The sequence below is a fragment of the Setaria viridis genome, chromosome 7, assembly GCF_005286985.2.
Source record: "Setaria viridis chromosome 7, Setaria_viridis_v4.0, whole genome shotgun sequence".
Taxonomy (NCBI): Eukaryota; Viridiplantae; Streptophyta; class Magnoliopsida; order Poales; family Poaceae; genus Setaria; species Setaria viridis.
This window is the reverse complement of record NC_048269.2, coordinates 28,673,018-28,699,697: the sequence shown is the minus strand read 5'-3', so window position 1 is coordinate 28,699,697 and position 26,680 is coordinate 28,673,018. Positions and strand designations below refer to the sequence as shown.

At 43.8% G+C, this 26,680-nt stretch overlaps 4 protein-coding genes and 1 long non-coding RNA gene across 9 annotated transcripts; 3 read left to right on the top strand and 2 right to left on the bottom strand.

Annotated features, from left to right (window-relative positions):
* Positions 1 to 5,588: 5,588 nt before the first annotated feature.
* LOC117863475 (serine/threonine-protein kinase STY13) lies at positions 5,589 to 10,408 on the top strand. Its single transcript, XM_034747191.2, has 3 exons — positions 5,589 to 5,822; positions 6,290 to 7,279; positions 9,691 to 10,408. Exons 2-3 carry the CDS (start codon positions 6,366 to 6,368, stop codon positions 10,028 to 10,030), a joined length of 1,254 nt encoding a protein of 417 aa, XP_034603082.1. The 5' UTR covers positions 5,589 to 5,822; positions 6,290 to 6,365; the 3' UTR covers positions 10,031 to 10,408.
* Positions 10,409 to 10,612: 204 nt separating this feature from the next.
* On the bottom strand, positions 10,613 to 14,461 carry LOC117863474 (YTH domain-containing protein ECT3). 4 transcript variants are annotated; one of them, XM_034747187.2, is made up of 9 exons: positions 14,247 to 14,461; positions 13,568 to 13,650; positions 13,316 to 13,490; positions 12,916 to 12,992; positions 12,561 to 12,798; positions 12,357 to 12,424; positions 11,713 to 12,168; positions 11,391 to 11,603; positions 10,613 to 11,306 (listed from the first exon to the last, which is right to left on the bottom strand). In XM_034747187.2, exons 2-9 carry the CDS (start codon positions 13,643 to 13,645, stop codon positions 10,938 to 10,940), a joined length of 1,674 nt encoding a protein of 557 aa, XP_034603078.1. In that variant the 5' UTR covers positions 13,646 to 13,650; positions 14,247 to 14,461; the 3' UTR covers positions 10,613 to 10,937. The 4 variants fall into 4 exon arrangements, with proteins under 4 accessions (XP_034603078.1, XP_034603079.1, XP_034603080.1 ...); XM_034747188.2 differs by lacking the exon at positions 13,568 to 13,650 and having other exon boundaries at positions 13,316 to 13,510; XM_034747189.2 differs by lacking the exon at positions 13,568 to 13,650.
* A 1,906-nt stretch (positions 14,462 to 16,367) lies between these two features.
* On the top strand, positions 16,368 to 19,040 carry LOC140223371 (probable nucleoredoxin 3). The gene is made up of 3 exons (XM_072295148.1): positions 16,368 to 16,702; positions 17,173 to 17,664; positions 18,273 to 19,040. Exons 1-3 carry the CDS (start codon positions 16,619 to 16,621, stop codon positions 18,864 to 18,866), a joined length of 1,170 nt encoding a protein of 389 aa, XP_072151249.1. The 5' UTR covers positions 16,368 to 16,618; the 3' UTR covers positions 18,867 to 19,040.
* Positions 17,316 to 19,583, bottom strand: LOC117865821 (uncharacterized). The gene is made up of 4 exons (XR_004642640.2): positions 19,426 to 19,583; positions 18,615 to 18,832; positions 17,539 to 17,621; positions 17,316 to 17,455 (listed from the first exon to the last, which is right to left on the bottom strand). It is a non-coding gene; the product is annotated as an uncharacterized lncRNA (long non-coding RNA).
* A 770-nt stretch (positions 19,584 to 20,353) lies between these two features.
* On the top strand, positions 20,354 to 26,125 carry LOC117865633 (26S proteasome non-ATPase regulatory subunit 1 homolog A). Of its 2 annotated transcripts, XM_034749862.2 has the most exons (13): positions 20,355 to 20,606; positions 21,690 to 21,753; positions 21,840 to 21,945; positions 22,039 to 22,150; positions 22,232 to 22,400; positions 22,539 to 22,673; positions 22,755 to 23,098; positions 23,195 to 23,330; positions 23,411 to 23,659; positions 23,739 to 23,959; positions 24,037 to 24,295; positions 24,466 to 25,209; positions 25,554 to 26,125. In XM_034749862.2, the coding sequence occupies exons 1-13, from the start codon at positions 20,458 to 20,460 to the stop codon at positions 25,887 to 25,889; spliced, it is 3,024 nt and encodes a 1,007-aa protein (XP_034605753.1). In that variant the 5' UTR covers positions 20,355 to 20,457; the 3' UTR covers positions 25,890 to 26,125. The 2 variants fall into 2 exon arrangements, with proteins under 2 accessions (XP_034605752.1, XP_034605753.1); XM_034749861.2 differs by having other exon boundaries at positions 20,354 to 20,606; positions 22,039 to 22,400.
* Positions 26,126 to 26,680: the final 555 nt, after the last annotated feature.

Below are 26,680 nucleotides of genomic sequence, written 5' to 3'. Positions count from 1 at the left end.
TTTCCTAACCTCTTTAGTGTGCTCACGGCCACTCCTCACCGTGATGTCTATCACTAGGTCTTACCTCGCCTGCGGGACCATACTAGGTTTGGTGCGGTTGCATGGCCTTGATCGTGACGGCTCTCCTTGACGGCGAAGGCGATGATGAAGCCTAGGCGTGTGGCCGTGTGCGTCCGCACGTGACCTCATCTTGCAGGCCGTCCTGGGCAGTCCGAAGGGTGTAGTCTCACCCTCGGACCTCCTAGTTACCGAAGGAGGAGGCCGGGTGGCATGCCACCATGGGAGAGCAGTTCCCGCAGCCCAAGCTCGGAGAACAGATTGTGAATTTGGTGAGCACCAAAGTTAGATGCATAGTAAGACGATGGATACGGAAGACGTGTAAACACCGATCTTTTGCTATGGTTACAAGGATCAGCAGGTTGCGCAGCAACATCTGCATAACTCTGGGATTTAGCACGACGAGCAAGCTACCATTCAGCCTCCATTTCTTGATCCCACATGGCCTTTTCTTTGAGATAATCAGGGCCACCGTCCCTCCAAAGAGTAAAGAAAACGGCAATACCTTTGCAAACAAATTTGCTAAGCCGATGAACCATAAATCCAATCAATTTGCTCACCACAGAGAAACAAAAACTCCGATCCGCAAGATGAACAACACAGAAATTTAGTGCATTGCCACCCAAAATAGATTGCAAGATCAAAGCCACAACATCAGCATCAAGATGATGAGCAGAACGGGAGAAAGAAGCCACCAAGAAAAAATCTAGAGATGGATTGGGAGAGGAGATTTGGGAGGAGAGACCGAACCTAGAGTGAGGGAGGGCCTGAAACTCCAGGCCAAGCCTGAAATCCAAACTAGAGAGGTCCACCATACCTCAAGCGGCTTGCGTGGAACCATTCAGTCCCGCCCGCCTCTTCAATGTGTTGCTCTTTGCAGGAAGATGTTCATAGAACAGTTCCACAAACATCCTCTAGGAAGTAGAGGAAGTAGTCGATCAGACGCACAGGTGTGGATGATCGTCAGTATCATGTAACTATTAAGCACCACAACACATCACGACACGTACACGCCTCGCCTCGCCTGGCGGTTGCCGGTTGGTGCGGCGAGCGTGCGTGGCAAGCCGTTCTCCTTTTCCAACTTCACATATATACTACACACTAGATATTCCCAACAATAGTTTTCCATGCTCAAAATACTCCACCGACTGCATGTTCTTCTGGTCCATCTCATTATGAATTAATTCCGCATCAGTACCATCTTTTCCTGAAGAAAAATGTTATTTTTGACAGTCATAGGCCTATGTTCGTGTGCTGACCAAAGCTAAATGCTTGACCTAGAGAAAGGTCTAGGATTCTTAGGAAATGTCCCTTGTGTTAACGGTGACCATCACCACGTAGTGAAAAAAATCATTGATGATTCACAGCTTGGTTTGAGTACTAATGTGAGAGAATTCAGAAGTTTTTAGGTTAAGGAAATGATTTCATCAATTTTATATGAGCTCAGAGTCACTGGAAGCTTTGCTCCCCAACAATTTTAAGATGTGTACCATCTTATCATCATTATTAAATCACAAAAGTAATTTTGCAAATATTGCTAATTACAATACTTTTGTGAATGTGTAAAGTAAGTTTTCAACATAGATAACTTTTTGTTGTGTGTAGGGATTGATTTTTAATTTTTTCAAGCAAAGTTGATTTCATATTGTTAATTTCTACTTTATTGTACTATGATTCATCCTTCATTAGTTTTTTTCGTTATCTATGAATCTTATTTAAGTCTTAAGTTTTGAAGAAAAAACAAAAGATGAATATGATTTAACTTGCTTGCATAATTTGTTGCTTGATAAACATGAGTTTTCCTATACTACTTCTTGGGAAGCTTAACACATAATAATTATTGAAAGGGTTGGTATCCCAGGAATACCTAGTATTATGATAAATTTGATATTGAGCTAGAAATAACTGATCTCATACCTTTAGCAAGGATTGTGTTTCAGTGAATGATTAATATTCAATATCGCTTGCATATGTAAAAGCTCATTCTTAATGGATGCTTCAATTTTGATAATTTTTACTAGCCTGAACATTTAGTTATCTAGGAGTAGCTTTACTTTCTAATTGGTTATCTTTTTCTAGTAATTTATTATTATGAATAATTTAGGAATCCAGAAAGAACAAAACCAAACATCTTGTTGCATTCATAGGCATCCGTTGCTAGTAATGTTTTTCTAATAAGAAGCTGAAGCAATTAAACATCATTTTGAGTTGTCACCATTAATTCATAGGCTGCTACTGCTTATCCTAATCCTAATTTTCATTCATGGCGAGTGTCCTCTTAAGAAGGATATGTCTGATCTAGCACCATTTACTTTTGCTTCCTACTACTCATATAACTAGAGGCGTACGTTTTACTTAACTACTGACCTTCTAACCCTTTTAAACATGTGTGCACCTTGCACGTAGCACAGAAATATGGTTAACCTAGCTAGGTCTCTGATCCTAGAGTTAATTTCTTAGTAAAATTAACTGTGATTGGAAAATTAACCAAATTACTAGTAACCAGTAGTGCTTTAACAAGTAGTAAATTATTCTGCAACTAGTTGTATAGGTAAGCTTTGGCAGATTTCCTACAAAGCGGAGATGAGCACACTAATCTTAGTTACCATCTAATAAAGCATGTTAGTAGCTGAACTCTTGGAAAAGTGAGGAAAGACTACTTATTTAATCATGACGTTGTACGCAGTAAAGGACATACTTGGCCAAGTTGAGGTGCCACTTACTAATGATTTAAGCTATGTGGTGACTCTTATGGTAATGCTAGAAACTTGTAGAAGTTACATAATATCCTTTTGTTCTATTCACTTCGGGCCCTGGTATACACATGTGGATAACAGGGGACTTGGGACCTGGGCCTGGTGGGCTAAATATAGACATACTATGTACTATTATATACTCCCTCAAAATTGAACTAACCAACGTCGTATATAAAAGGAAGGAGGGAGTACACTATTACACTTGACACTCCCTCAAACTCAATGTGAGGCTTGATTAAGAATTCGACTCGAAAACATATTGGTGATGTTTGTGAGGAATTATCCATAATAAATTACCTAAACCGAGTTATTGACAGCCCAACTAGGCCAGCTTAACTTGTTTGAATCGGTACTCCTTGGGATGCACCGGATACAACCATTAGCACAATTTTACCAAGACCAATCCGCGAGTCATATGCAATCGACACGTACAAGAGCTTTTCACTGAAAATCTTGAATCATGTTACAACTCTTAAATTTAGGTACAACATCTACAACTTGGAAAAGAGAACTACACATAATAAATTGAGGGATTTTTTTTGCCAACATAGATGTAGCAATAATCTAGGTGGCTATCATCGTAATATGTTTGCCTCGAGTTAGTACATAGCGTTGTCGGCTCTGATGGGATGAACATGGCCCTCGTGTCCGATAGAAAACCTGCAAAAAAACTTAATGACAAAACCATAAGCACATTGCATGACTTATCCGTACTTTCACACTACTATAAATTTGGTGGATGCAAAAGACTAGTCAAGTTTAACCATGTGAATCACATCCCATCGATTGGTTTTGACGGTGATTTTGTTTGATGTGAGGCCACGTCAACAATCCTAACTAGCAACTTGTTTAGTGGTGCCCACGTTATCATCTACAGGGGGCGTTCGGTTCCTGGATTAGCTTTGCCTGACCTTACCTTACCGGGTGAGCATATCCTTACCAGCCCTGGCGAGCCGGTGGCTCGCCTGCATCAGCAAGTAAAACTAGCGCCAGCTCCGAGATAAGCTTGCCATCAATCCAAACATCTGGCCCTCGTCTGCAGAGCCGTCGACGAGGGAGCGTGAGGTGAGCGACGGAATAGGGCCACCAAAAATCTGGGGCCACTAATATGTGATTAAGTATGGACTTAATCTGGAAGGGAAAAGGAAAAGTCCCATTGCATGTCCATGGCCACTGCTATACAGTATCCGGAAGAATGAAGGCATCACGCATGCCATCTCTGCTATACAGTATGCATGGCAGGCCTCTTGGTAAGTGTGTCGAACGATCAACCAATGATGGAATTCAGAAATTATTTTAGCGTTTGATTACTTCCATAATTGTCCCTTGTCATGTAGACCACTTGTGGAATTTCAAATGATGTAAATTGCTATGCGGTAGAAGGTTAAAACTTCAGATAGGAAGTTTTTTTTAAAGATAGTTGATGTCACACATCCAAAATTTACAGAATATTGCTCATTCCAATATCAAGGTTCAGCATTATTCTGTTTTATCATCTTGAGAAGACTAGAGTTCATGTAAATTAATTCAAATTACTTTTTCTATAAACTATGTATCGAAGTTACATAATTCTGTAGTATATCTTAGATATATTAAACATATGATTTTTTTTTAACTTTTAGAGCCCCATTCTGCTTTTCGCTCTTGGGCCTCAAATTCTTGGAGACGGTCCTGCTCGACTGTATCCTTGCTAGCAAGGTAAATAGACGAACCCTATGTCCTTTTCTTCTACGTCTCCTCTCTTGAATGGGCCGAGCGAGCTCACCTCTCTCCCTCCCTTAGCTCTCCAAGGGCCTTTTCGCCACAGGTTGCATTGAGGCCGCAATGCATGCGCAACATCATGGCAGCCATGCTGGAGTGCTGAGCGACACCGGTATCGACGACGGAAGCAGCGCTCACGCTCCACGGGTCCAATTGCATTAGCGTGTGCTTGGAATTGGTGAACCGGGACCCAACATGATCAATTGTTGTGCTGCAGTTTTCTCACTTGTGCATAACATGTACTCGATGTAAAGTATCAGAAGACGTGAGAAAAGGTTAAACTCCACCTAGCAAAGACAAGGTAACCAGTAACCACAAGTCCACAACCACAACCACACTAAGTACTACCAAGTCAGCCAAACACGAAGCAAAATTATTGCTTAGACCGGCTGGGGTAAGCCAGCATGCAGCAGCAAAGGTGTGTAAAGAGCTCGCGGCACGCGCACGATGCCTGGGGTGGAACCGAAAAGCTCACCGGTCACCGCCCATCTCCCGGCACGAGCGAGGGATCTCCAGCGCAGGCAGGCCAGCTGTGCCGTGCGTCTGCGCCCGACGCCGGCCGGCCGGCCGGTGACGTACAAAGACGCAGCCGTGGTGCGCGCCCACCGATAGTACCACGGACTTGGCACCTCGTTAACGAAAAGCCCCCCTGCCCGATCAATCATTCATGCCATCGAGATTATTATTCGCCTGGTGCCAAAATTAATGGAGCAATGCCGCTGTGCCTGCGCGCGCGCTCCCTCTTTAATTACCGACACCAACGGCCTCCAGTCGTGTCACGTCACGTGGGCTTGTGCTGTTACCGGGAGGCAGTTTCGCGGCTGCAGCCCTCCAGTTGGCACGGGTTCACGGATAAGCCCTTGGATTATGCTTTGAAAAGCAGTCAAGCCTCCAGAAAGCGGAGGACAAAATGTCACGAAGGCCCTCCGTTGATAGGATAATATCTAAACCAACCCCTGCGGTGACCGCGAGCAGTTAACCAGCTCACCCTCTGGCTAACACACCGCACTTACCAAGAGAGAGAAAGTGAGAGGCGACTCCACTCGCTTCGTCTCCTCTCTCTCTCTCTCCCGAGGCTCTCTCTCTCCTCCTCCTCCTTTCCTCTTGGTCTCTGGTCATCGCCCTCGTCTCCCCGCTCTGACTCCGTCCCCAGCCGCCGCCGCCGCCTCCAGGCGCAGCCCCCCTCCTCCGCGGCGCCGCCTCGTCCCGATCGACCCCCGAATCGCCCGAAACCGTGAGCCGCGCGAGGTGAGGTTTCCTGGGGGTTCGTTTGAGCTTGATTTAGTTTCTGGAGGTGGTTTGAGCTTGGGATTTGGTCTGGGCGGGGTCCTTTTGGGGGTGCTAGTTTGCTTCCTGGTGTTTGATTTGGTTTTTAGGTTCTCGGGCGAGGAAGATGACCTGGTTTTTCCGCGTTTTGTTTTTCTCCTTTGCTTCTTTAGAAGCGGAGCTTGTTGATTCGTTGTAAAGGCTGCAGCTTTCGTCAGGGTCTGCATGATTTTCATGGGGATTGGGGATGCTTAATGCATTTTAACTCAAATTCGTCGACTTCTGAGCATTTCGGGAGGTATAGTTCCCATTTGGGATAGGTTCGGTGGCTGCTTCCCCTGTTTTGAGCCTTTCTTGAATGTTCACATGTTCTTAACTTGTAGTGCCCTAGTTACAGCTGCTTGTAGGACCCTAATAGTTCTAATTTCTGATGTATTCTTGCTGTGCAGGCGGCCACTGTTCCTACAACATATCAGGGGCGACAGGAGAACTGCAGAAAAGGGAGAACGTTTGATTGTTTGCGCGATGGTGGAAGGTCCCAATTTCGCTGGCATGATTGGTGGTATTGGCGGTCATGACAATGGTGGGAATTTTTGCGACATGGCGTACTACAGAAAGCTTGGTGAGGGCTCAAACATGTCCATCGATAGCCTTAACAGCATGCAGACCAGCACACATGGTGGCTCCATTGCAATGTCTGTGGACAATAGTAGTGTAGGGTCTTGCGACTCCCATACTAGGATGCTCAATCACCCGGGCCTTAAGGGACCTGTTGTAGGCAATTACTCAGTCGGGGGGCACAGCATTTTCCGTCATGGACGGGTGTCTCATGCCTTGAGTGATGATGCGCTAGCACAAGCGTTGATGGATCCAAGGTACCCAACTGAGACACTCAAGGATTATGAGGAGTGGACAATTGATTTGGCTAAGCTCCACATGGGAATGCCCTTTGCACAAGGTGCCTTTGGAAAGCTCTACAGGGGTACCTATAATGGTGAAGATGTCGCGATTAAGCTTTTGGAGAGGCCAGAGGCTGATCCAGAGAGAGCCGGGTTAATGGAGCAGCAGTTTGTGCAAGAAGTTATGATGCTTGCAACCTTGAGGCACCAGAATATTGTTAAATTTGTTGGAGCATGCAGGAAGCCAGTGGTTTGGTGCATTGTGACGGAGTATGCAAAGGGTGGATCAGTTAGACAGTTTCTGACAAAGAGGCAGAACAGGTCAGTTCCACTAAAACTGGCGGTGAAGCAAGCATTGGATGTTGCAAGGGGGATGGCCTATGTTCATGGTCTTGGGTTCATTCATAGGGATCTAAAATCAGACAACCTCTTGATTGCTGGTGATAAATCTATTAAGATAGCAGACTTTGGAGTAGCTCGGATTGAAGTCAAAACTGAGGGGATGACACCTGAAACAGGAACCTACCGTTGGATGGCACCGTAAGTTGACCTACTGATCCCATCAATTTTGCTTGATTTATACTCACTGTTTATTCTGCTTAATAGTTTTCTGTTTTATTTTTTAACATAACAAAAGCATGGGCCACAAAATTCCATATTTTGATACTGGGCATTGTATTTTAATGGGTTTGGTCATACGATGCTATCCAGGAATTATCTTCATTGACATCTTTGCTACATTTTTTTTTGGATAATGGAACTTTTATTAATTTCAAGAACATTACATCGAGTGGATACAATGCTTTAAAACACTCCCGACCTCTGCATAGCGGGATGCACACAGCCTAAAAAAGAAAATACAGGACATAACACAAACACTCTATTGACAGTCAATCCTCAAACTAGACCGCCACCCATGTGCCTGGGTAAAAAACTCCTTGGCCACCTGCGCCAGTCGTAGTGATGCCGCAACAACCAAGTCCTGTGAAGCTGGCTTCTGTAATATAACCCACGTGCGGAGCCAGTGTATAATCAAGAAAATAACCTGCAAGGGAGAAGAGTTATATTTTTTCCCAAAGATTATATCATTTCTGCATAGCCATAACGACTAACATGTAGCAGCCGCTCCTAGCAGAACTAGCAGCTTTAGGTCTTTTCCAATACCCCGTAGCCAACTTCCAAACATGTTAGAAACACTACGAGGCTGAGATAAACCTGACGCCGCATATATAACAGACCACACAGCATGAGCAAAACGACATTCAAAGAAAACAACATCTTTGCTACATATTTTAGGTTTTGCTTGTTTGAGGGTGCATATGCAAAATGGAAAGGAATTCAAGTAGGTTTTTTGTGTTTGGATGTTTTATAGAAGCTTTGATCCCAGATTAGGTGTTGTTTTACTGCATCATTATCTCCATATGTAATAACTAAGAATGCATGACTTAAAACTAAATTTACATCTTCCTCTTTTATATGGAATAATAATTAATACTTCAGACTTGAAATATCAGAGTGACTATTTTCTCCGAAAAGAAAGGAAAAGAGATGCTCTTGAAATACCACCTGCTACAGACTCTTAAATGCTCCCAAGTAGAATATAAGCTACAACTTCGCTCACCTAAGAATACCTTGATATTCAGATGCATGTCACTTGGACATACCTATTTTTGAACCCTTCTGCTACAAAACTAATGGTTATTGTATCCTGGTACTTTTTTTTCTCTTTTTATTCACTGTTCCATACTGTAATCCTTATCTTTGGAGATATCAATTTCGAGGATGTGACAGGTTTATCTAACCATCTGGGCTTGCACTACCATAATTTTTATCTGGTTTATTTTCATGGGCAAGCAGTGGTGTAGCTAGAAATTTTCAATTCGGTGTGCACTGGTGTCCAGGAGTATTAGACATTTAGACCGTACATGATTTATGCCATGTAAAGAGCTAATATCCACTGACATTTGCAAAACCTGTGTGTGCCCAGGTACACCAGGACACCCACCTGGCTATGCCACTGTGGGTTGTGGGCAAGGGGTGGTCCTCTTCATTTTCTACAAACTTTCAACACTTATTTTGTTCCGAGTATTTAGAATTGAGAATTATATGAATTTGTCTACCTCATTCTATTTTGTGTAGTATTTAATGGTATAAACACTTAGTCGCATATACTGTGTTATATAGGAAAAGACTAGTTTGAGGTAATAGTTGAACTGATGCATGTATGTCTCCAAGCTGAGTTGTGTTTCGTCTTGAATGTGCATCCTGATAGACTGGTTTCTGAAATGTGCCTAACAGAAAGAAATAAAGAAGACAGTTAGCTGGAAAGGTTGTAGTTACTGGAGATCAACAAAGACTAGGAATTTCACGGAATTTTATTGTGTTATCCAATGTTTTTTATTACAATGTTCCAAAAGGTATGGCAGGAAGAAATATTCCTGTTTAGGATGGTGCCCTGGCAGATGGTGGATAGCATATATTCTGCAACAGGTCCCTTGGCAGATGCTGTTTTGTTGAGTTGAAGTATGCTAAACACAGTATGTGCACACGCAACACAACAGGAAACATATGGAAACACATTTCAGCTACCATTTCTGACATGTTGGGAAATAGTCAAACGGAAACTACTTCATTTGCCATGCCTGCCATGTGAACTTGTGGTATCCTTTGCGGCAATAGCATGTGGGCCTACATTGTTTAGAGACAAGCATTTCAAACCCAATATAGAACAGTGATTTCACACACCAATGTTTTGAAACAGTTACTGTGTGTTATTGACTCATGTCTTTCTGTTTCTTTCTTGTAATGGTGGTCCATTGTGATGCTATTGGCAGGCTTACATACCCAGCTGCTTATTGGTTATATTTTTTGTGTTGTTTAAATCTGAAGCTATTCTCGCATATACATAAAAATGGCAAGGATTCTTGACACCTTGATTTTCATTCTTGCAGAGAGATGATTCAGCACAGGCCATACGACCAGAAAGTTGATGTCTACAGCTTTGGCATTGTGCTGTGGGAGCTTATAACTGGCATGCTCCCTTTCGCCAACATGACAGCAGTACAAGCCGCTTTCGCTGTGGTGAACAAGGGTGTCCGCCCAGCCATACCTCAGGACTGCCTGCCCACCCTTGGCGAGATCATGACCAGGTGCTGGGATCCGAACCCTGATGTCCGTCCGCCGTTCACTGAAGTTGTCCGGATGCTGGAGCATGCTGAGATGGAGATATTGAGCACTGTCCGCAAGGCCCGATTTCGGTGTTGCATCTCCCAACCGATGACCACCGACTGAACCCGACAAAAGGAAAGTTGAGAAGAACTCCGTGGAAGCATAATTGAGTGTATTTATCATATGTCAAGACTTTGCTCAGCTGAAGTAGAAAATCCACCTGAGTGTATGGCTGTGTGTGTATATACTCAGGTGTAAGCCTGTCGTCTCTCAAATATTTCTCTCCTTAGAATATACCTAGTTTGTGCTTTCAGACTCTTGAGATGTTTTAGGGCTAGCCTATGTCCTGTTGTCAAAACATCATGCAGGGTTCCTATTCTTGTAACGGCCTTGTGTCCCTGTTGCTTTGTTCATGTGTTATAACCCTCCTGCTGAAATATGCTTATGTGCACAAACATGTGTTGCTTCAGAGTATATATAGCATATATAATTTCCTGGCAATGGCTTTGCTCCAGTGGCAACAGTGCTGATAGTATCTGTCGTCAGCTAATCTGCAGAATTTGGTGAGAGTCTGAACTCTGAAGCAATTTCACGTATTTCTAAGGTACAGTTTTTTTAAATTTTGACAAGGATATTTCTAATGTACAGTTGTTGATGGAATAAGCAATGTGCCACTGAAAAAAAAAACGACATAACAATACTGAGTAAGGTGACCAGGTCGCTGGGGAAATGCAATTAAATGGCTAATAGAGTAGTAGTGATTCAACTGTAAGCTATACAAAAGCTAATTTACTCCCACGTTTAAATGCAGCTCACCCTCATCGCTAAGTCACTGGGCATCATTCTTGAGGGGGCTCAGTGAAAGTCAGTCAGAGAAGAAAACAGATGAGGTGCCTTCACCTCTAGCCTATGCTGTACAAAATAGCCAGCAACTCCCATTTTTTGGGTACTCCGTTTTCCATCTCGCCTCTATGACATATCATCAGATACAGCTGCTCCTCATAATTAATCATGAAAGGTGAAGGAACAATCAACCACTTTCCTTTGTTCCAGATTCCGCCGTATTTGGCATGGCTTCTTCAGGCTTCACAGGAGCAGCAGAAGCGTTCTCAGCAGTTGCAGTGTCTCCAACATTCAGTCTGATTTCTCTGTCCTTGGTTTCTTCCAGCTGGACAGCCTGTGCAATGGTGTCTGAGATTTGAGTCACAATGCCCACAGCTGCACTGGTCTTCACCAGCTTCTGGGCCTTGGCTTCAGCACACTGTACCTTCCACTGCTGCCTATCGTCCAACATAGCCTTCTCTCGTTGCTCATAGAAGTCAAAATCCTCAAGGATGGTTGTCTCGGCTCCATGGTTCTTGAAGATGGCTAGCATCTGGACACCTTGCTCCAGTTTCACCTGCAAGTTAGTCAAGTTTATTACTGCTCAAAAGGAACCCCATCAACACAAGGATTTAACAAGGGGCCATGTCATTAGTTGCACCTCCTGCGTGTCCCTGCTGTTTGTCACGCGCTTGTTCTCATTGTTCTCCAGGATGATGTGCCGAACGAGGTTGTTTGGGACATCCTTAACAGTGTGCCATTTCACAGGGAACTGGCCACTCCATCTGTCATTCTGCCAGTAATCAACACTCTTGTCAAAGTCAACAGGTCCAATCATCTCAGCTACACCGCAGAACTGACCACTGCCATTAACCTGCAAAGAAATCATACTGTAACCTTGTGGTCCTAGGTCTGAAAAAGTTGTTCTGTTTTCTCAGCAAAAAAGATAAAAAAGAAACTAACAGTGAAGTGAATGATCATACCGAGAAAAACAAGAAAATAGGACAATAATCTTCTCTTTCTTTTGCCTCACGATAAGCAGCATTTAGCTTTCTGTTCCCGCTGGCAGTGCTTGCCCAGACATTATACTTTATGCTTTTGTGAATGTGATCTTCAGTATATGACTTTATTACGAAGAATTTGGCATCCTTGTACTCAGTGGCAAAATCAGGGTGGTTATACTTCTCAGGATCAACTGTTAACAATGTCTTTTTATTTTTGTCCTCAGCTGAAGAGCTCTCCACTTCTTTCTTTGTTTTGGCAGCCCTTGGACCACGGCTTTGCTCATTCAGAAAGTCAACAGAGCCCTTCTCATGCTTGAAGCCTTTGTTGAAGGTGCCAAATCTGCTACTAGCCCTCCAACATGGTGTACTGCCTCCAAATTTACCACCCTGTTGGAATGCAGTATATGATCCAGAGTTATCCATGGATTCCTGGTGCTGCAAGAATGCATGCCATCAGTTTTAAAACAACATTAGTCACATGGTAGGTGCAGTAAAAGGAAAAAAAAATACAAAACTGACTTTTAAAATCAATGTAGGTATAGGTAACATGCTAAAATACAATTGCATAACCACTAATGTAATCAATGAAAAACATGCTAAAATACAGTTGCATAACCGCATACCATTCCAGAACTCAGGGGTGCAGTTCCTTGCCCAAAAACTTCAGAAACACCACTAGATTGCATTGGAACTGCAACAACTCCACAAAATCAGTACAAATGCCATGCTATAATATAGCAAAATATATGTGATACTGAAAACAGAAATTAAATTTTCATATATATTACGAGGAGCCACAAAATATATTAAGAAAAATGAAATTGCACCTGCATCAAAGGAACCAAAAGGCTGATGGAAGCCAGGAGTCAGTGAGTAGTAGAGTGCGTCAGGAAGGTAATACTGGTGCATAGGATCAAATTGTGATATTCCTGTAGCAGAACTTGAATATCCCATGCTTGGAGAAGCAGCCGGCTGGTAGTAAGGACTTGACATGGGGTAGAGAAAAGGGAAATATGACTGGCTGTCTCCAAAGGTTGACAGAGGGGAGTAAGCTCCATACATCACCTGTGGATTATTTGCGTATCGAGGAGAAACATTAGTAACCAGTTTTCCCGTAAAACCACTTAAAACTTGATCAGGAAAAACGAGGAAGCAGGAAAAGATCAACAGCCCAATACTTACAGGGTATGCAGAATCAAGTCTCTCCACACTCGCAACATATGGATATTCTTCCCATTGACCCAAATGGTTCAAATAACCTGAAGAAGAAAGTAAAAGGCTTAGATCAAGTCAAGCAGGGAAAAGAAATCATGGGCCCTAAAAAGGTAGAAAATCATGAAAGGACAATATGCTGCCTTATCAATCAGCAAAAACATAATTGGGAAAATTCAAACTACGTTTTTCTGCCCTTCCATGAGGCCAAGGTAGAGCTAAGACCGGACTTTTCAAAAGAAGGGTGAGTTTCTTGGAGAGATTTTAGACCATGCTATGCAACATCCTCATGCAGTCATGCTTTTATCTGGTGCAATAATGTACAGGTAGGAGTATGCATCAACGTAGAGAGACAGAAATACATCCTAACCTCCAGAAAAGAGTGTTTGTGGCTGAGAGCCGTACACATTAGGCTGGTAGCCAAACTGTTGTTCTCCACCTTTACCCATAAAGCTAGCCTCCTCTTGAGCACCTTTTGGTGATTCTAATGAGCTTGCACCTCGCACGATAGTAGTAGATACTTCTTTATCTTTGCTTGAAACAAGCTGACAGAACAGCAACATTCCTGTTAGCAATGCTTCATTATTTAGCAAAGAAGATGAAAACTACGAACAAGCATTACTGTTATAATCTGCTCTTTGGCATCCACACTCGTGGAAGGATTTTTCTCGACTACAATCTGTGATTCCGATGGCACCATATGATCTATTCAAAAGGAACACCATATGTAAGTTCAGCATAGCAGCATAAGTTACATTGTGATGGGCGCAAAGTAGCGTGTAACAAATAATATGATGACACTAGCAGGCCCAACCAAACATGAACTAGTCTCGTTATACTGAATGGATATATGTGTACCGTTCCAGACTTTGGCTAACTTTACAGAAATTGCATGTGATCAGCGCATCGCCAACAAGTTCCCATTATACACTACACAGTAACTGATGCTATTTCTTCAGGGAGTCTGAAGAAAACTGAATAGGGACACATCTTGAAGCGCCATTTTTTACAGCTGAAATTTTACAAGTCTTAAACATTTGGTCAAACACAAATGCCCTACAAAGCGACTGAGTACATAGGAACTTCAGCTTCCTAACAAGCTGATCACGAACGAACTGCATGGGGGAATGGGGGTTCAGTTGAACCACTGAAAATTTTTGGAAATATGAACTGCTATTAGTACCCCTACCAAGCAAATAATCCGCAACGTCAAGTCGTCAACCAAACAGAATCGAGCATCTATGCGATGAAGCAGCAAAGAGAAGATTCTGCAGATGGCAAGCTAGCAAGGTTTTCCGTACCAGCCAAAGAAGTCAATCCAAGTCCAGGTGAATTCCCACTCCACTCCGGCGGCGGAAGAGGACGACGACGGGGACGTCAACGAGAGAAGGGAGAGAGGACTGAAGCGCAGCTGCGACGGAGGGCGGTGGCGTGGTGGGGGGAGCCTACCTACGCAAGAGTGGGCGAAGAACGAGGGTGACGAGTTGTGTGCGGTACTGAACTTGTTAGGGGAGAACAGGGTATAATAAAAGGGTCGCTGGAGGACAATTTGGGTGACAAATCTTTTTTCCCCTCAAAAGTCTTCACGTCATTTATTTAATTTTCGTTCCTTGTCTTCGAATCAAGATAAAACCCAACCGTTTAAATAGCTACTAATGCTTCTCACGCCAACAAATAAGTTTTGGCTAAGTATGACCTATGTGGCACTCCACGTAGAACCAGGACTCCAAGAGGACCTACTCATTTTAGCTCAAAATAGAAAAGGTTTTCGGGTTTGTAAGTGTTTACTTTGTTTTTAAATATGTGAGATCAAAATTGAACCACCCTTCTTCAAATATGGGTTTGTATTTTTCTTTTCTTTTTTACTTTTTAGGAGACTTATGTGTTTGCGGTGGCTTGTAGAGTTGATATGATGACATGATTTATGGTTCATTTTTCAGAGTTGTATTTTCAAATCAAAGGAAAAAAACTGCATTTCGGTGGCAAAAGGGCTTCGCAGATAGGGACTGTGATCTCATGAACCCCCATGAGGGAGGTCGACATCGAGCTGCAAAAGATGGCCACCCCCGTCCCTCGTCTTGCTCGACCCTATCCTACGGGTCGCTCTCACTCACCTCCCTTTGCCAAGCCATCTTCATCTTGCATTGACACAGTCACAGCGACGTGACGATGTCGACCCCATTCTTGGGAAGAAAGTTTGGGAGGAGGAAGCTGGAAAGCGAGGAGGCGGCTCCGCATGCGCACGGCCACAGTGTGAAAGGCTGAAGGCTGCCGAGTCAGAGCGCAGCGACCGTGCCCTTAGCGCGTACACGCGCTTTCCTTCCTCGCGACGTAGAGGACAAGTCGAGACCCCTGCTGCATCGGGCAGCGTTTGGTTGATTCGAGGCGAAGGTAACGCAGGCAGGCGCAGAACGATAAAGGCCTTTGTGCTTTTGTAGACGGACGACCCGTGAGTCGTCGTCTCGTCCTGTCTGTGGAGAGACCTGTGCTGCCGTGCCCGAGTTGCGACTGCGAGGATGCTTCTCGGCTCCCGACAAAGAAACCGGCCGCACGTTGCCTCTCCGGGGCCCTTCAGATTACGCGACGGACGCTGCTGCACGCAGGCAGAAATGAGAAAGCCGAGTAGGAGTAGAGTAGCTAGGAACGGACTAGTATGCCGAGAAATACCGTGGCGTACGCGCGGACCCAGCGAGGCGGTAGGGGCTTTGTAAATTTCGTTGCGGGAACGGCGCGGAGGCGCCAGCGTCCAACGTCGCGGGCGCGCGGCCGATGCCGCCGCGGTGCAGCCGTGCGGTGCGGAGCCGGCACGCGGCAGCAGCAGCTGATGCCACGGCACGCGGAAGTTTGGCCGCTCGCGCGCGTGTGGCTTGCGGGGTGCGGCAGCAGCGAGCCAGCGAGCGGTGGCCTCTGCCGCCATTGGGCTACTAGACGCCTGGCGGCCTGGGCTGTTTGTTATCATCAGGGCCATCATCATTGGGCCGTAAGGACACGCCAACGCCAGTAGAACGCCGTCAGTTGATCTTACAATCTCACAGACGAAAAACCTTTGACAAGCTGAAACTGCAACGATAATTAACCGAGCCGTACAAAAAAGGTTCCAGTGTTGAGCGCGACACTTGACGCTCTCCCAACAGTTGTGTCATACAGACAGTCAGAGCGAAAATCCCTCCAATTCGTAGAGCGTTGGAACGACAGGCATCCAAAATTAGCAGAGTTCAGAAGCTGTACTGCAGGGCGTATCCGGATTACAAATTGCAAGTCCAGAAAGAGGGAGGAGCAGACAGCAACTGCGGTAAAGGGGAATCGCACGGGCCGGGGCGCCTTGCCGTCCACATCACCATCCGGCATCCATGCTGATTTGGTTTGGAGGATGAGCACACCATTCTGTTCTGCTTGCCGTCCCATGCGCACTTGCTCAGCTTTGGTGCCCGGTTGCCCGTCGGTTTTATCCTTATCCGACCTTGCTGTTTTCACCACGGCTGCTGGGATATTGGAAAGCATATTGCTAGAATATTACTCGACCAATTGCACACACAACATGCCAAAGATGCCATTCGTAGGAACAGCCATCCATCCTTAAAACCTGAAGCATCGATGTTTACGACGGAACCTAAAGACAACCAAACGTTTTTCTTGTTTCATTGCTGTTGCCACACAGGCACAAGGCGGAGAGATGGAAGGAAGGGAGGAGGTGAAGAAACATGTGGAAATGTTACAGCTGGCTGGTGTTCAATCTCTTCTATCCAATGGAGGAAAGGTGAGAGAGGAATGGCAGAACTCTGATCTTCAAACGTTTTTTGTTTTGTCCCAATGTTCTAAATGAATTTTGTTTTCTGACACCATTCAGAAATGAAGCGTGGACTTTTCAGTTTACTCTGCGTAACTAGTTCCTACCTAAGTTTATGTTCCGAAACATGTTGGTATGCGAGCAAGTTTTAACCCCAGTAAACAAACATCAATTTTGTAGAGCTTCTCCAGGAGAAAATCGTTGTGGTCCTTACTTCCCCATGCATAAAAGGAATTATCTGCCTGAGGTCAAATAGCAAACATACGTACCTGACATCATTCTTTCAAAGTAATAGCACTTACTGTTTCATTTTAAAACTAAACTATAGTAAAAAAAACGGTGTGTTCAATTTTGCTGCGCTTGTTCTCAAAAGAAAAATACTTCTTGTTTTACCAAATATGTCTGACTGAAAGAATTTGATATCATTTGTGAAAAAGCAGGAAGTACCTCTGTCCTCCATTGAAGGGAAGGTGACCTGCCTCTTCTTCTCAGCTCACTGGTGCAGGCCATGCAGGAACTTCACCCCAAAGCTAGTCCAAATCTACACAATGCTCCGCAATACTGGCAAGAATATCGAAATTATCTTCATATCACTTGATCATGACGAGACCAGCTTCTTGGATCACTTCAAAAGCATGCCATGGCTCGCTCTGCCATTCAACTCCAGCCTAAGGAGAAAGTTGTGCAGCCATTTTGGAATTGAGCACATCCCCGCATTGATTCCTTTGTCAGTAACACCATCTGGTGAGTTAGGATTCGAAGAGGATGCAGTGAAGCTGGTTGAGGAGTACGGAGCAGAAGCATACCCCTTCAGTGTAAAGAGGCGAGGGGAGCTGGAGGCCATAGATGATGCCAGGAGACAAGGAGGTAAGCTTCAGGAGCTTCTTGGCTGCAAGGACAGAGACTATGTCGTAAGTGCATATGGCACAAAGGTGAGCAAAAATCTCATGAACCGCTCTGTTAATTGGTAATATGTTTGATACTGCACTAGAAAGTTTGTGAAAAAACTAGGACGTGATTCAGGTGAGAAAAATGGTTTAGATACAGACTTGAGAAACTGTGTCAGTAGGCATATCCATGACAGGGAAACAACAAAACCTTGCAGAAAGGAGTCAAACAGTGCACATTAATACAAACTATTATTCAAGCACAATATTATACATGTTAGGATCTCATTAATTTTGTTCTACAAGAAAAGATAACATATTAATTGGAAACAGAAGATTAATATATATCATTAATCTATCTACACTTATCTTATAGTTCTAGCCATATAAAGCATAAAACACACGATGAAAACGACTGTAGTTTCTTAATATTGTATAAGCAAACTACATGGTAGCAACCATTGGGGAAAATTTTCAGATAATTTGATTGTAGCTAACCATTGACCAACAACACTTCCATGGTGATGTGCAGTTGTTGATAATTGTGAAGCCATATTAAGTGTCTCATATATTAGGCTTGCATCAATTTCTAGTTTGCATTATCCCTTCTAATCCATTTAGTCAAATTTCAACCTCCTATGACAATTTTTCAGGTTTCTATAGCTGACCTTACTGGCAAGACTGTCGGCCTGTATTTTGGGGCACACTGGTGCCCACCTTGCCGTGCCTTCACGAAACAGCTCATGGAGGTGTACAATGAACTGAAAATCTTGAGACCTAGAAGCTTTGAGGTTATCTTCATTTCTATAGACCGCAGTAAAGAGGAATTCGAAGAAAGCCTAAGTGCAACACCATGGCTTGCCATCCCTTACTCTGACACTGCTAGGCAAGAGCTTACAAGAATATTCGCTATCAAGGGCATCCCAGCGCTCCTGATACTTGGTTTGGATGGTAAAGTTCTAAAAACAGATGGCAGGACAGCAATCTCAACTTACGGTGCAACAGCATTCCCATTCACAGAATCTAGAGTTTCTGAGGTGAATGAAGCACTCAGGAAGGAAGGAGACAAGCTGCCACGCCGAGTGAACAATCCACGACACAGGCATGAGCTTGAGTTGGACATGGCTAAGGCCTATGTCTGTGATGAATGCCAGCAGAAGGGGAGGTACTGGGTGTTCTCTTGTAAGCCATGTAACTTTGACCTCCATCCCTCCTGTGTAGGAGCAAGTAATGCAGAAAGCATCTAAGATATGTATATAGTTAAAAGTATGCAGTTTTAGCATCAATGTAGACTGACAAAATGGTTCTATTGTACTCTAAAGTCTAAAGGACTCGATGAAAGCAATGGACAAGAGTCCTTCGCTGAATGCATCAACTACATGGTCAAAGGAAATAAGCAATGAATTTTAAAGATTCGAACAGCATTATGTTTACATGATGATTTTGTAAGAACATTGTCAGATTCGCTTCAAATACTATAAAAGGAGTAATTGGCCCATACCCTACGGATAGCTATTTCGACGAACATATGGCGTGCAGCCATTGACATTAAGAGTTTAAGACAGGTAAGTAAAATTTTACTTTAATTTCCAAGAATCATCAGTAATATAGTTACGGAGTTCTAATGGCGCTGCATGATGGGTTCGAAGCCGATCAAGCGACAGCGGAACCATAGGAAAAAACGGCGGCTTCAAATTTGAAGAATGCAAAAAAATGATAGCAGAAATCGCCTTACGCTTAACACTTAACGGACTAGATATGGCCATAGGTGGAATCTTCATCAGAATTCATGCAAATAGGATTTACCTTTCCTTACTCCAAGTAGCAAGCTGGCAGATTTGACGAGGGAGAAATCGGGGGGTGTGGAGTGGAGAGACTGAAGACCGAGGGGAACAGGATAAAAGAGGGCGAAGAATTTAGATCACATGGATAATTGCACTAAAACCCTCGTAACTCAATTCTGATGGCAGACGTGCCCTTGCACTTTTTTACATAAAGGGCCATACATGAAAGAGTCTTTAATTCACTCGATGTTAACTAAGGTCGCTATGCTTAATTATTAGCAGTCTCTCGTGCTTGGTAAACTGAAATAGCGCAGTCTCAACACAAAGCAAGGAATAAGGTTATAAGGGTAAGGCCTAATAATGGAGTACGACTAGGAGATAAGATATGCTCAATTTTGAATCTAAGTTTACACCGTGATCACAAAAACACCAATAAATGGAGGACCATCCTCGTAGCCAAATAAGTTCCCCGATAACACCATGACACCTTATGAGTTCCCACCAAACACACATGTGTAAGTAGACAGAAAAATTAACATGCGTTTCTACTCTTGATGTGCAAACTATGAGTTCCTAAGTCATTTGCCATGCGTTGGAGCGAGGAGTTGTCAATCATGTGCAATGTAAAAAAATCGATCGATTTGACATGATACAACTACGTGGAACGGCGAGTGTTATAGATGGATGGGAAGTGTTATTTATCGCATATTAGATAATGTCTTCCTATAAAATTCGGTATTTCTTATATTTTTATTTTACAGAAACATGCTTTACAAAATAATTTGAGAAAAGTTTGTATACAGGAAAGATAACAAAACAGAAATTTCCGAACTCTTTTCCCTATCGAAAGAATACGTTTCCTCGAGTCCGATTAGGCTGACGACTCAACCCTCGTACGGTTTCTATATTTGCAAACCGCACCTTGCTCTTCTGGTTGTTTTCACTTCGCCTTCCCGTGTCGTCGCCGAGCCGACTCATCCAAGCAGAACTCGCGACGCCCAAACCCTCGCACGCCCTCGGCGGCGGCGGCGGCGTACGGACGGCAGCGGCGGCCATGGCGGCGGTGGCCACGGTGAGCTCCGCCAGCGGGCTCCTCGCGATGCTGCAGGAGCCGGCGCCGGAGCTGAAGCTGCATGCGCTCACCAGCCTCAACTCCGTCGTCCACCTCTTCTGGCCCGAGATCTCCACCAGCGTCCCCACCATGTGAGCCCCGCCGTCCTGCCTCCTCCGCTCTTCGCTTCCGCTGGGCATGCTAGTTCCCGCCGCTGTAGCTGCTGTGTCTATGCGATTCGTTCGGACGCACGCCGCGGCTGGGCTCGACTTTTTAGTGTTTCGATCTGCCTCGCTGATTGATCAGAACTACGGAGGGGACGTTGCCCTGATGCTGTTGGTGTTGTCCGATTCATTCAGTTCGATCAGGAGTTTGTGCAAGGGAAACGTAGGTCATGGGTCGGTTCTGATCTGTTAGATGGGAATTCCGGAGGGCCAATTCGTGTTCATGTGTTCTTTGTAGTGATAACATAGCTACATATACTGGTTCTTGTAGCTGAATTGGTACTCCAAAGTAAAAATTCCAATGTTTTGCAGCCTTACCCTTGCTTGGATTTAGTATGGGTTTTGGTGGAGAGGCTTAGCTATTCGCCTGAAGTAAAGGGGGATATCAGTAGGAGAGAACTGAGAGTGGTGATTGATCATAAAATTTTGGAATACAATTATGTTTTAAAATATAAGGGAAACATTGTGTGAAGTGGGGATGGGAAGTATCTGCTTGGTTTCAACCGATGGTAGGAAAATAAAGCACGTCTATCATTTCCTTCATCAAATTTATTTTATGTGATCGGGACTTTCCCCGTTCTGTTGAGTAAATGCACAATTCGGATGCAGTATGATAAGCTGGTCATTTCTAGGTGGTTATGTGTCTTGATAGTTGTTTTCTTTTATATTATAAATTTCTTGTTCCTGGAATGTTTATTCCACATGGAGAATCCTTTCGTATGTGATTTGACTTTAATTTCTGTTTCTAATTGTATACACCAAGTTAGATTTCATTATATGCCTATGCGTTTCATGGAAGTTACCCTACCTTTGATAGTGTAGCTACAATTTTACGTGGGTTTTAGTTATGGAGCTAGGTACTAGGATGGTAACATACAACAAATTAACTCCATCTGGCCCTATATTTTTTGTGATTAGTTCATGACTGAGCAAGCACAAAGTGTGCCCTTTTCTTGTATGTCGAATAATTTAAGTGACTAATCAGGTTCCAACCTTTTCCTTTTCCTGCAGTGAGAGCTTGTATGAAGATGAGGAGTTTGATCAGAGGCAGCTTGCAGCACTAGTCGTTTCTAAGGTATTATGTCTTGATATTTTTATATTTCTATGAAAAGGTCATTCTTCTGCAACATTAATGCTGAAAATTTGTTCTATATCATGTAGGTATTTTACTACCTGGGTGAGCTAAATGATTCGCTGTCATATGCACTTGGTGCTGGACCCCTATTTGATGTTTCCGACGATTCTGATTATGCCCATGCTCTTTTAGGTGAGAAGGATCTTGAGTTGAGCTATTATGGATGATACTATCATAGTAGTACATTTTGGTCATCATGTTCAATTGCTGGTTTTTCTCTTTCAGCCAAAGCATTAGATGAGTATGCCAGTATCAAGACCAGAGCCTCAAAAGCTACGGAGGAGGAGGAGAACATTGATCCTCGATTGGAGGCCATAGTGGAGAGGATGCTTGAAAAGTATGAAGATATTCTATTGATTTGTGGTATCTGCCAGTTCGTCGGATTAGCTATGTTCCTAATGTTAATTCATTATCTCAGGTGTATCCTTGATGGAAAATATCAACAGGCCATGGGTATGGCTGTTGAATGCAGGAGGCTGGATAAGCTGGAGGAAGCAATCGTTCGGTGTGATAATATTCAAGGGGCTCTATCGTATTGCATCAACCTTTCTCATCAATATGTTAATCACCGTGAATATCGCTTTGAGGTAAAAAGCCTATCTAGCACACTCAGTATTTAGTTTTGTTAGACGCAAATGCATAGATCTTTAGAGTTGTACCAATTTCTGGCGTAACTGCTAAAACAAAATTTAACTGTCTGATCAAATTCCTCACTCTCTTTGCAGGTTCTCCGCTGTCTTGTTAAAATATACAAAACTTTGCCAAATCCAGATTATCTGAGCATTTGCCAGTGTCTTATGTTTCTGGGTGAGCCAGAAACCGTCGCAAGCATATTGGACAAGCTGCTTTCTGGAAGCAAGGTACATTTTTGGTCTTTGTTCTGCTGCATTATTTGATGCCATTTGTAGTTGCTTACATGAGATATTATGCACATTCTCCAGGATGATGCTCTCCTCGCCTATCAGATTGCTTTCGATCTTGTAGAGAACGAAAACCAGGCCTTCCTTTTGAATGTGAGAAATCGTCTGGCCTCGCCGACCCCTGTGCCATCTAACCCAGACACTGGGTCAGCTTTACAAGATGATCAAACTGCTAGTGCGGGTACAGGCACAGAAGCAGCTGGAGATGTTCAGATGAGTGATGACACAACTACACCGAATGGAAATGCTCATACTGTGGATCCAAATGAGATAGCACACACCGACAGGCTTGGCAAAATTAAAGGAATACTATCAGGGGAAACTTCTATTCAGCTGACATTGCAATTTCTATATAGCCACAATAGGTAAAGTGATTTATTACTTGTTAAATGGTGACAACTGACCTTGAGCATATGCCTTTTCCACCTGATACTGATTTGGCTTGGTTCTTGTTTCAACAGGTCGGATCTTTTAATTCTGAAAACAATAAAGCAGGCAGTGGAAATGAGAAACAGTGTTTGCCACAGTGCAACAATATGTGCCAATGCAGTCATGCATGCAGGAACTACCGTAGACACTTTCCTAAGAGAGAATCTGGTACTTCTATTTTTCTACTTGCTGCCTCTGCATCATATATTTTAGCCATCTCACCATCTTATTTTGGTGTTATATTGCAGGAGTGGTTAAGCAGAGCAACCAATTGGGCGAAATTCAGTGCAACTGCTGGACTAGGTGTCATTCATAGAGGCCACCTTCAACAGGGCCGGGCTTTAATGGCCCCCTACCTACCTCAAAGTGGTGCAGTTGGTGGTGGCAGTCCATATTCAGAAGGTGGTGCCCTCTATGCGTTAGGTCTGATTCATGCCAATCATGGTGAAGGAATCAAGCAGTTCCTCCGTGAAAGTCTTCGCAACACCAGTGCTGAGGTGATTATTGTTTCTTCCTGTTATTGTCTCGTTATTCATTTCATGCATACTTCTCTAACTCCAAACCAATGCCATATAGGTCATCCAACATGGTGCATGTTTGGGACTTGGGCTTGCAGCTTTGGGCACAGCAGATGAGGAGATATATGAGGACATAAAGAATGTCCTTTACACAGACAGTGCTGTGGCTGGTGAGGCTGCTGGTATTGGCATGGGCTTGCTCATGGTTGGGACTGCCAGTGAGAAGGCTAGTGAGATGCTTGCTTATGCACATGATACACAACATGAAAAGATTATAAGGTCAGTGCTGTTCTATAGCTGCTTGGTATTTCTCAAGAAGCACCTATTCTGACATTTCTCTTGCTCTCTTTCTTTAGGGGTTTATCTCTGGGCATTGCGTTGACAGTATATGGCAGGGAAGAAGAAGCAGACACCTTGATTGAACAAATGACTAGAGATCAAGATCCCATACTACGTTATGGTGGTATGTACGCATTGGCTCTAGCCTACAGGGGAACTGCAAACAACAAAGCTATCCATCAGCTGTTGCATTTTGCTGTATCGGATGTTAGTGATGATGTTCGGAGAACTGCAGTTATGGCTCTTGGATTTGTTCTATACAATGAACCCGAGCAGGTTTGTGGAATTAATAGCTAGATTGCATTTAGTTACCTTATGTTTAACTAGATGCGTTTGTGTAACTCTATTTCTGTGGATTATCATACATGAACTTTCGTCCACAAGACCACAAGCATCAATACTACTTTTTTAGTCTGCACCTTACACCTTCTTCTGTGATTCTGCAGACTCCAAGAATTGTGTCCCTGCTCTCTGAATCATACAACCCACATGTTCGTTATGGTGCAGCCTTAGCTGTTGGGATATCTTGTGCAGGAACCGGGTTAAGTGATGCGATCTCCTTGCTGGAGCCTCTTACATCAGATGTTGTTGATTTCGTGCGCCAGGGAGCACTAATTGCTATGGCAATGGTAATGATCCAGACCAATGAATCCTTTGATTCTCGTGTTGGAGCATTCAGGCGTCAGTTGGAAAAGATAATTCTTGACAAGCATGAGGACACCATGAGCAAAATGGGCGCCATACTAGCTTCTGGCATTCTCGATGCTGGTGGTAGGAATGTCACAATCAAGCTCCTCTCAAGGAACAAGCATGACAAACTCACTGCTGTGGTTGGTCTCGCTGTTTTCAGTCAGTTCTGGTACTGGTATCCTCTCTTATATTTCATCAGCCTGGCCTTCTCACCAACAGCCTTCATTGGGCTCAACTCTGATCTGAAAGTGCCGAAGTTTGAGTTCCTGTCACATGCTAAACCATCTCTTTTCGAGTATCCCAAACCGACAACTCAGCAGACTACAACTTCAACTGTGAAGCTGCCAACGGCTATTTTGTCAACTTACGCCAAGGCAAAATCTAGGGCAAAGAAGGATGCAGAAAGCAAAGCTAACCAGGAGAAGGCCACAGAAGAGGCTTCTGGTTCTACTTCAGGCAAGGCGGCTAAAACTCAGGAGAAGGATGCTGATGCAATGCAGGTAATAAATAGCTACTGTACCTTTTTTCTTAATTGTGTTTTCTTTTTGTAACATTGTGTTCTATGTGTTAACATCCACGAGTAAGCAACAGTTTGAGATTGGGATGATGCTTTGTGTAACGAGTCTTTAGTAATCAATAATCACTGTATAACAAATGCTGTAACCAAACACTTGCTGAGAGAAGCTCATAAAACTAGTCAGCGCAGTTTATTACTGGACATTTAATAAATTTACTTGATTGTGATCCAGACAAATTTGCTGTTTAACATAAGCTGGCTTAAAGCTGTATATTTAAAGATAGTTGGAGACACCATGGACTTACCTGTATTTCTTGTTGTTCCAAGGTTGATAACGCCGCAGAGAAGAAGGCCCCTGAACCCGAGCCAACCTTCCAGCTCCTCACAAACCCGGCTCGTGTCATTCCTGCCCAGGAGAAGTTCATCAGGTTTATCGAAGGTAGCCGATACGTCCCGGTGAAGCCTGCTCCCTCTGGATTCATCCTCCTCCGGGACCTGCAGCCCACTGAAGCTGAGGACCTCGCGTTGACCGATGCCCCTTCAACAGTTGCAGCAACCACTGGCAACACGGCAGCTGCTGCAGGTCAACAAGGATCCGGATCATCCGCCATGGCTGTAGATGAGGAGCCGCAGCCACCTCAACCCTTCGAGTACACCTCGTAAGCATAGATGCCTGGGTCTGTAGAGGGTTGTGTTGGTGGCCTGAACTTACAAATCCCTGCTATACCTTTGCTTATTCGTTTTTCCCCCTTTTTGAGTATGTAGTGTGCGGAAATTTGTTGTTGGTCTGAAGACCTTTGAAGAATCATGAGTTGAGAATTTACTTGAATTGACGTTATAGGATCTTTGTTGTTGGTCTGAAGACCTTTGAAGAATCATGAGTAGAGAATTTACTTGAATTGGCGTTATAGGATCGACGTTGGGAATCTGGGTCAAAGCCCAGCGCTCCTGCCTGCTTTCTTTTCCCTGTGATGTAATATGCTCAAGTGTTTGTCCTGGAACACGTTTTTGCCACGGTTTAATTCTCTGTGTGCAATGCTGATATTGCACACTTTTCGAACGCTGGGCAGTTAAGAGCATGCAATGTTTTTTTACACATAGATTGACCCAAGAGGTTTATATACTCGTGCAAAGTACCGAGGGAGGAATTTGATGGTGAAACGTGAACGTGGTATGCTGATGTGAAATTTTGATCATGTTTTTTACAAATTGAGGAAGTTCGGTGGTACGGCCGTTCTTGAAACGGGAATCCTTACGTGTCCAAAACCAAACTTTCCTTCTGGTTTTTGTCGCAAACATCACGGAAGGGACAGATCAGAAGTTCAGTACTAAACCTTGTGCGGGAAATTACAGCAGAAATCAGCACGAGTGTGTACTCTTCCTCCTTTACAAGCTCAAAATATGCATGCATACGTGATTGCACTTCCCTCGCTATTTGTTGTGATGCACCACCG

Excerpts from the sequence above, each read along its gene's own strand:
- LOC117863475 (XM_034747191.2), top strand. The coding sequence starts at position 6,366 with ATGGTGGAAGGTCCCAATTTCGCTGGCATGATTGGTGGTATTGGCGGT. Across the intron at positions 7,280-9,690 it reads ACCTACCGTTGGATGGCACC|AGAGATGATTCAGCACAGGC; the intron begins GTAAGTTGACCT and ends TCATTCTTGCAG.
- LOC117863474 (XM_034747187.2), bottom strand. The coding sequence starts at position 13,645 with ATGGTGCCATCGGAATCACAGATTGTAGTCGAGAAAAATCCTTCCACG. Across the intron at positions 12,169-12,356 it reads CACCCCTGAGTTCTGGAATG|CACCAGGAATCCATGGATAA; the intron begins GTATGCGGTTAT and ends GCATTCTTGCAG. Across the intron at positions 11,604-11,712 it reads CTATTTTCTTGTTTTTCTCG|GTTAATGGCAGTGGTCAGTT; the intron begins GTATGATCATTC and ends ATTTCTTTGCAG.
- LOC140223371 (XM_072295148.1), top strand. The coding sequence starts at position 16,619 with ATGGAAGGAAGGGAGGAGGTGAAGAAACATGTGGAAATGTTACAGCTG. Across the intron at positions 16,703-17,172 it reads TTCTATCCAATGGAGGAAAG|GAAGTACCTCTGTCCTCCAT; the intron begins GTGAGAGAGGAA and ends GTGAAAAAGCAG. Across the intron at positions 17,665-18,272 it reads TAAGTGCATATGGCACAAAG|GTTTCTATAGCTGACCTTAC; the intron begins GTGAGCAAAAAT and ends ACAATTTTTCAG.
- LOC117865633 (XM_034749861.2), top strand. The coding sequence starts at position 20,458 with ATGGCGGCGGTGGCCACGGTGAGCTCCGCCAGCGGGCTCCTCGCGATG. Across the intron at positions 23,960-24,036 it reads CAACATGAAAAGATTATAAG|GGGTTTATCTCTGGGCATTG; the intron begins GTCAGTGCTGTT and ends CTCTTTCTTTAG. Across the intron at positions 25,210-25,553 it reads AGGATGCTGATGCAATGCAG|GTTGATAACGCCGCAGAGAA; the intron begins GTAATAAATAGC and ends TGTTGTTCCAAG.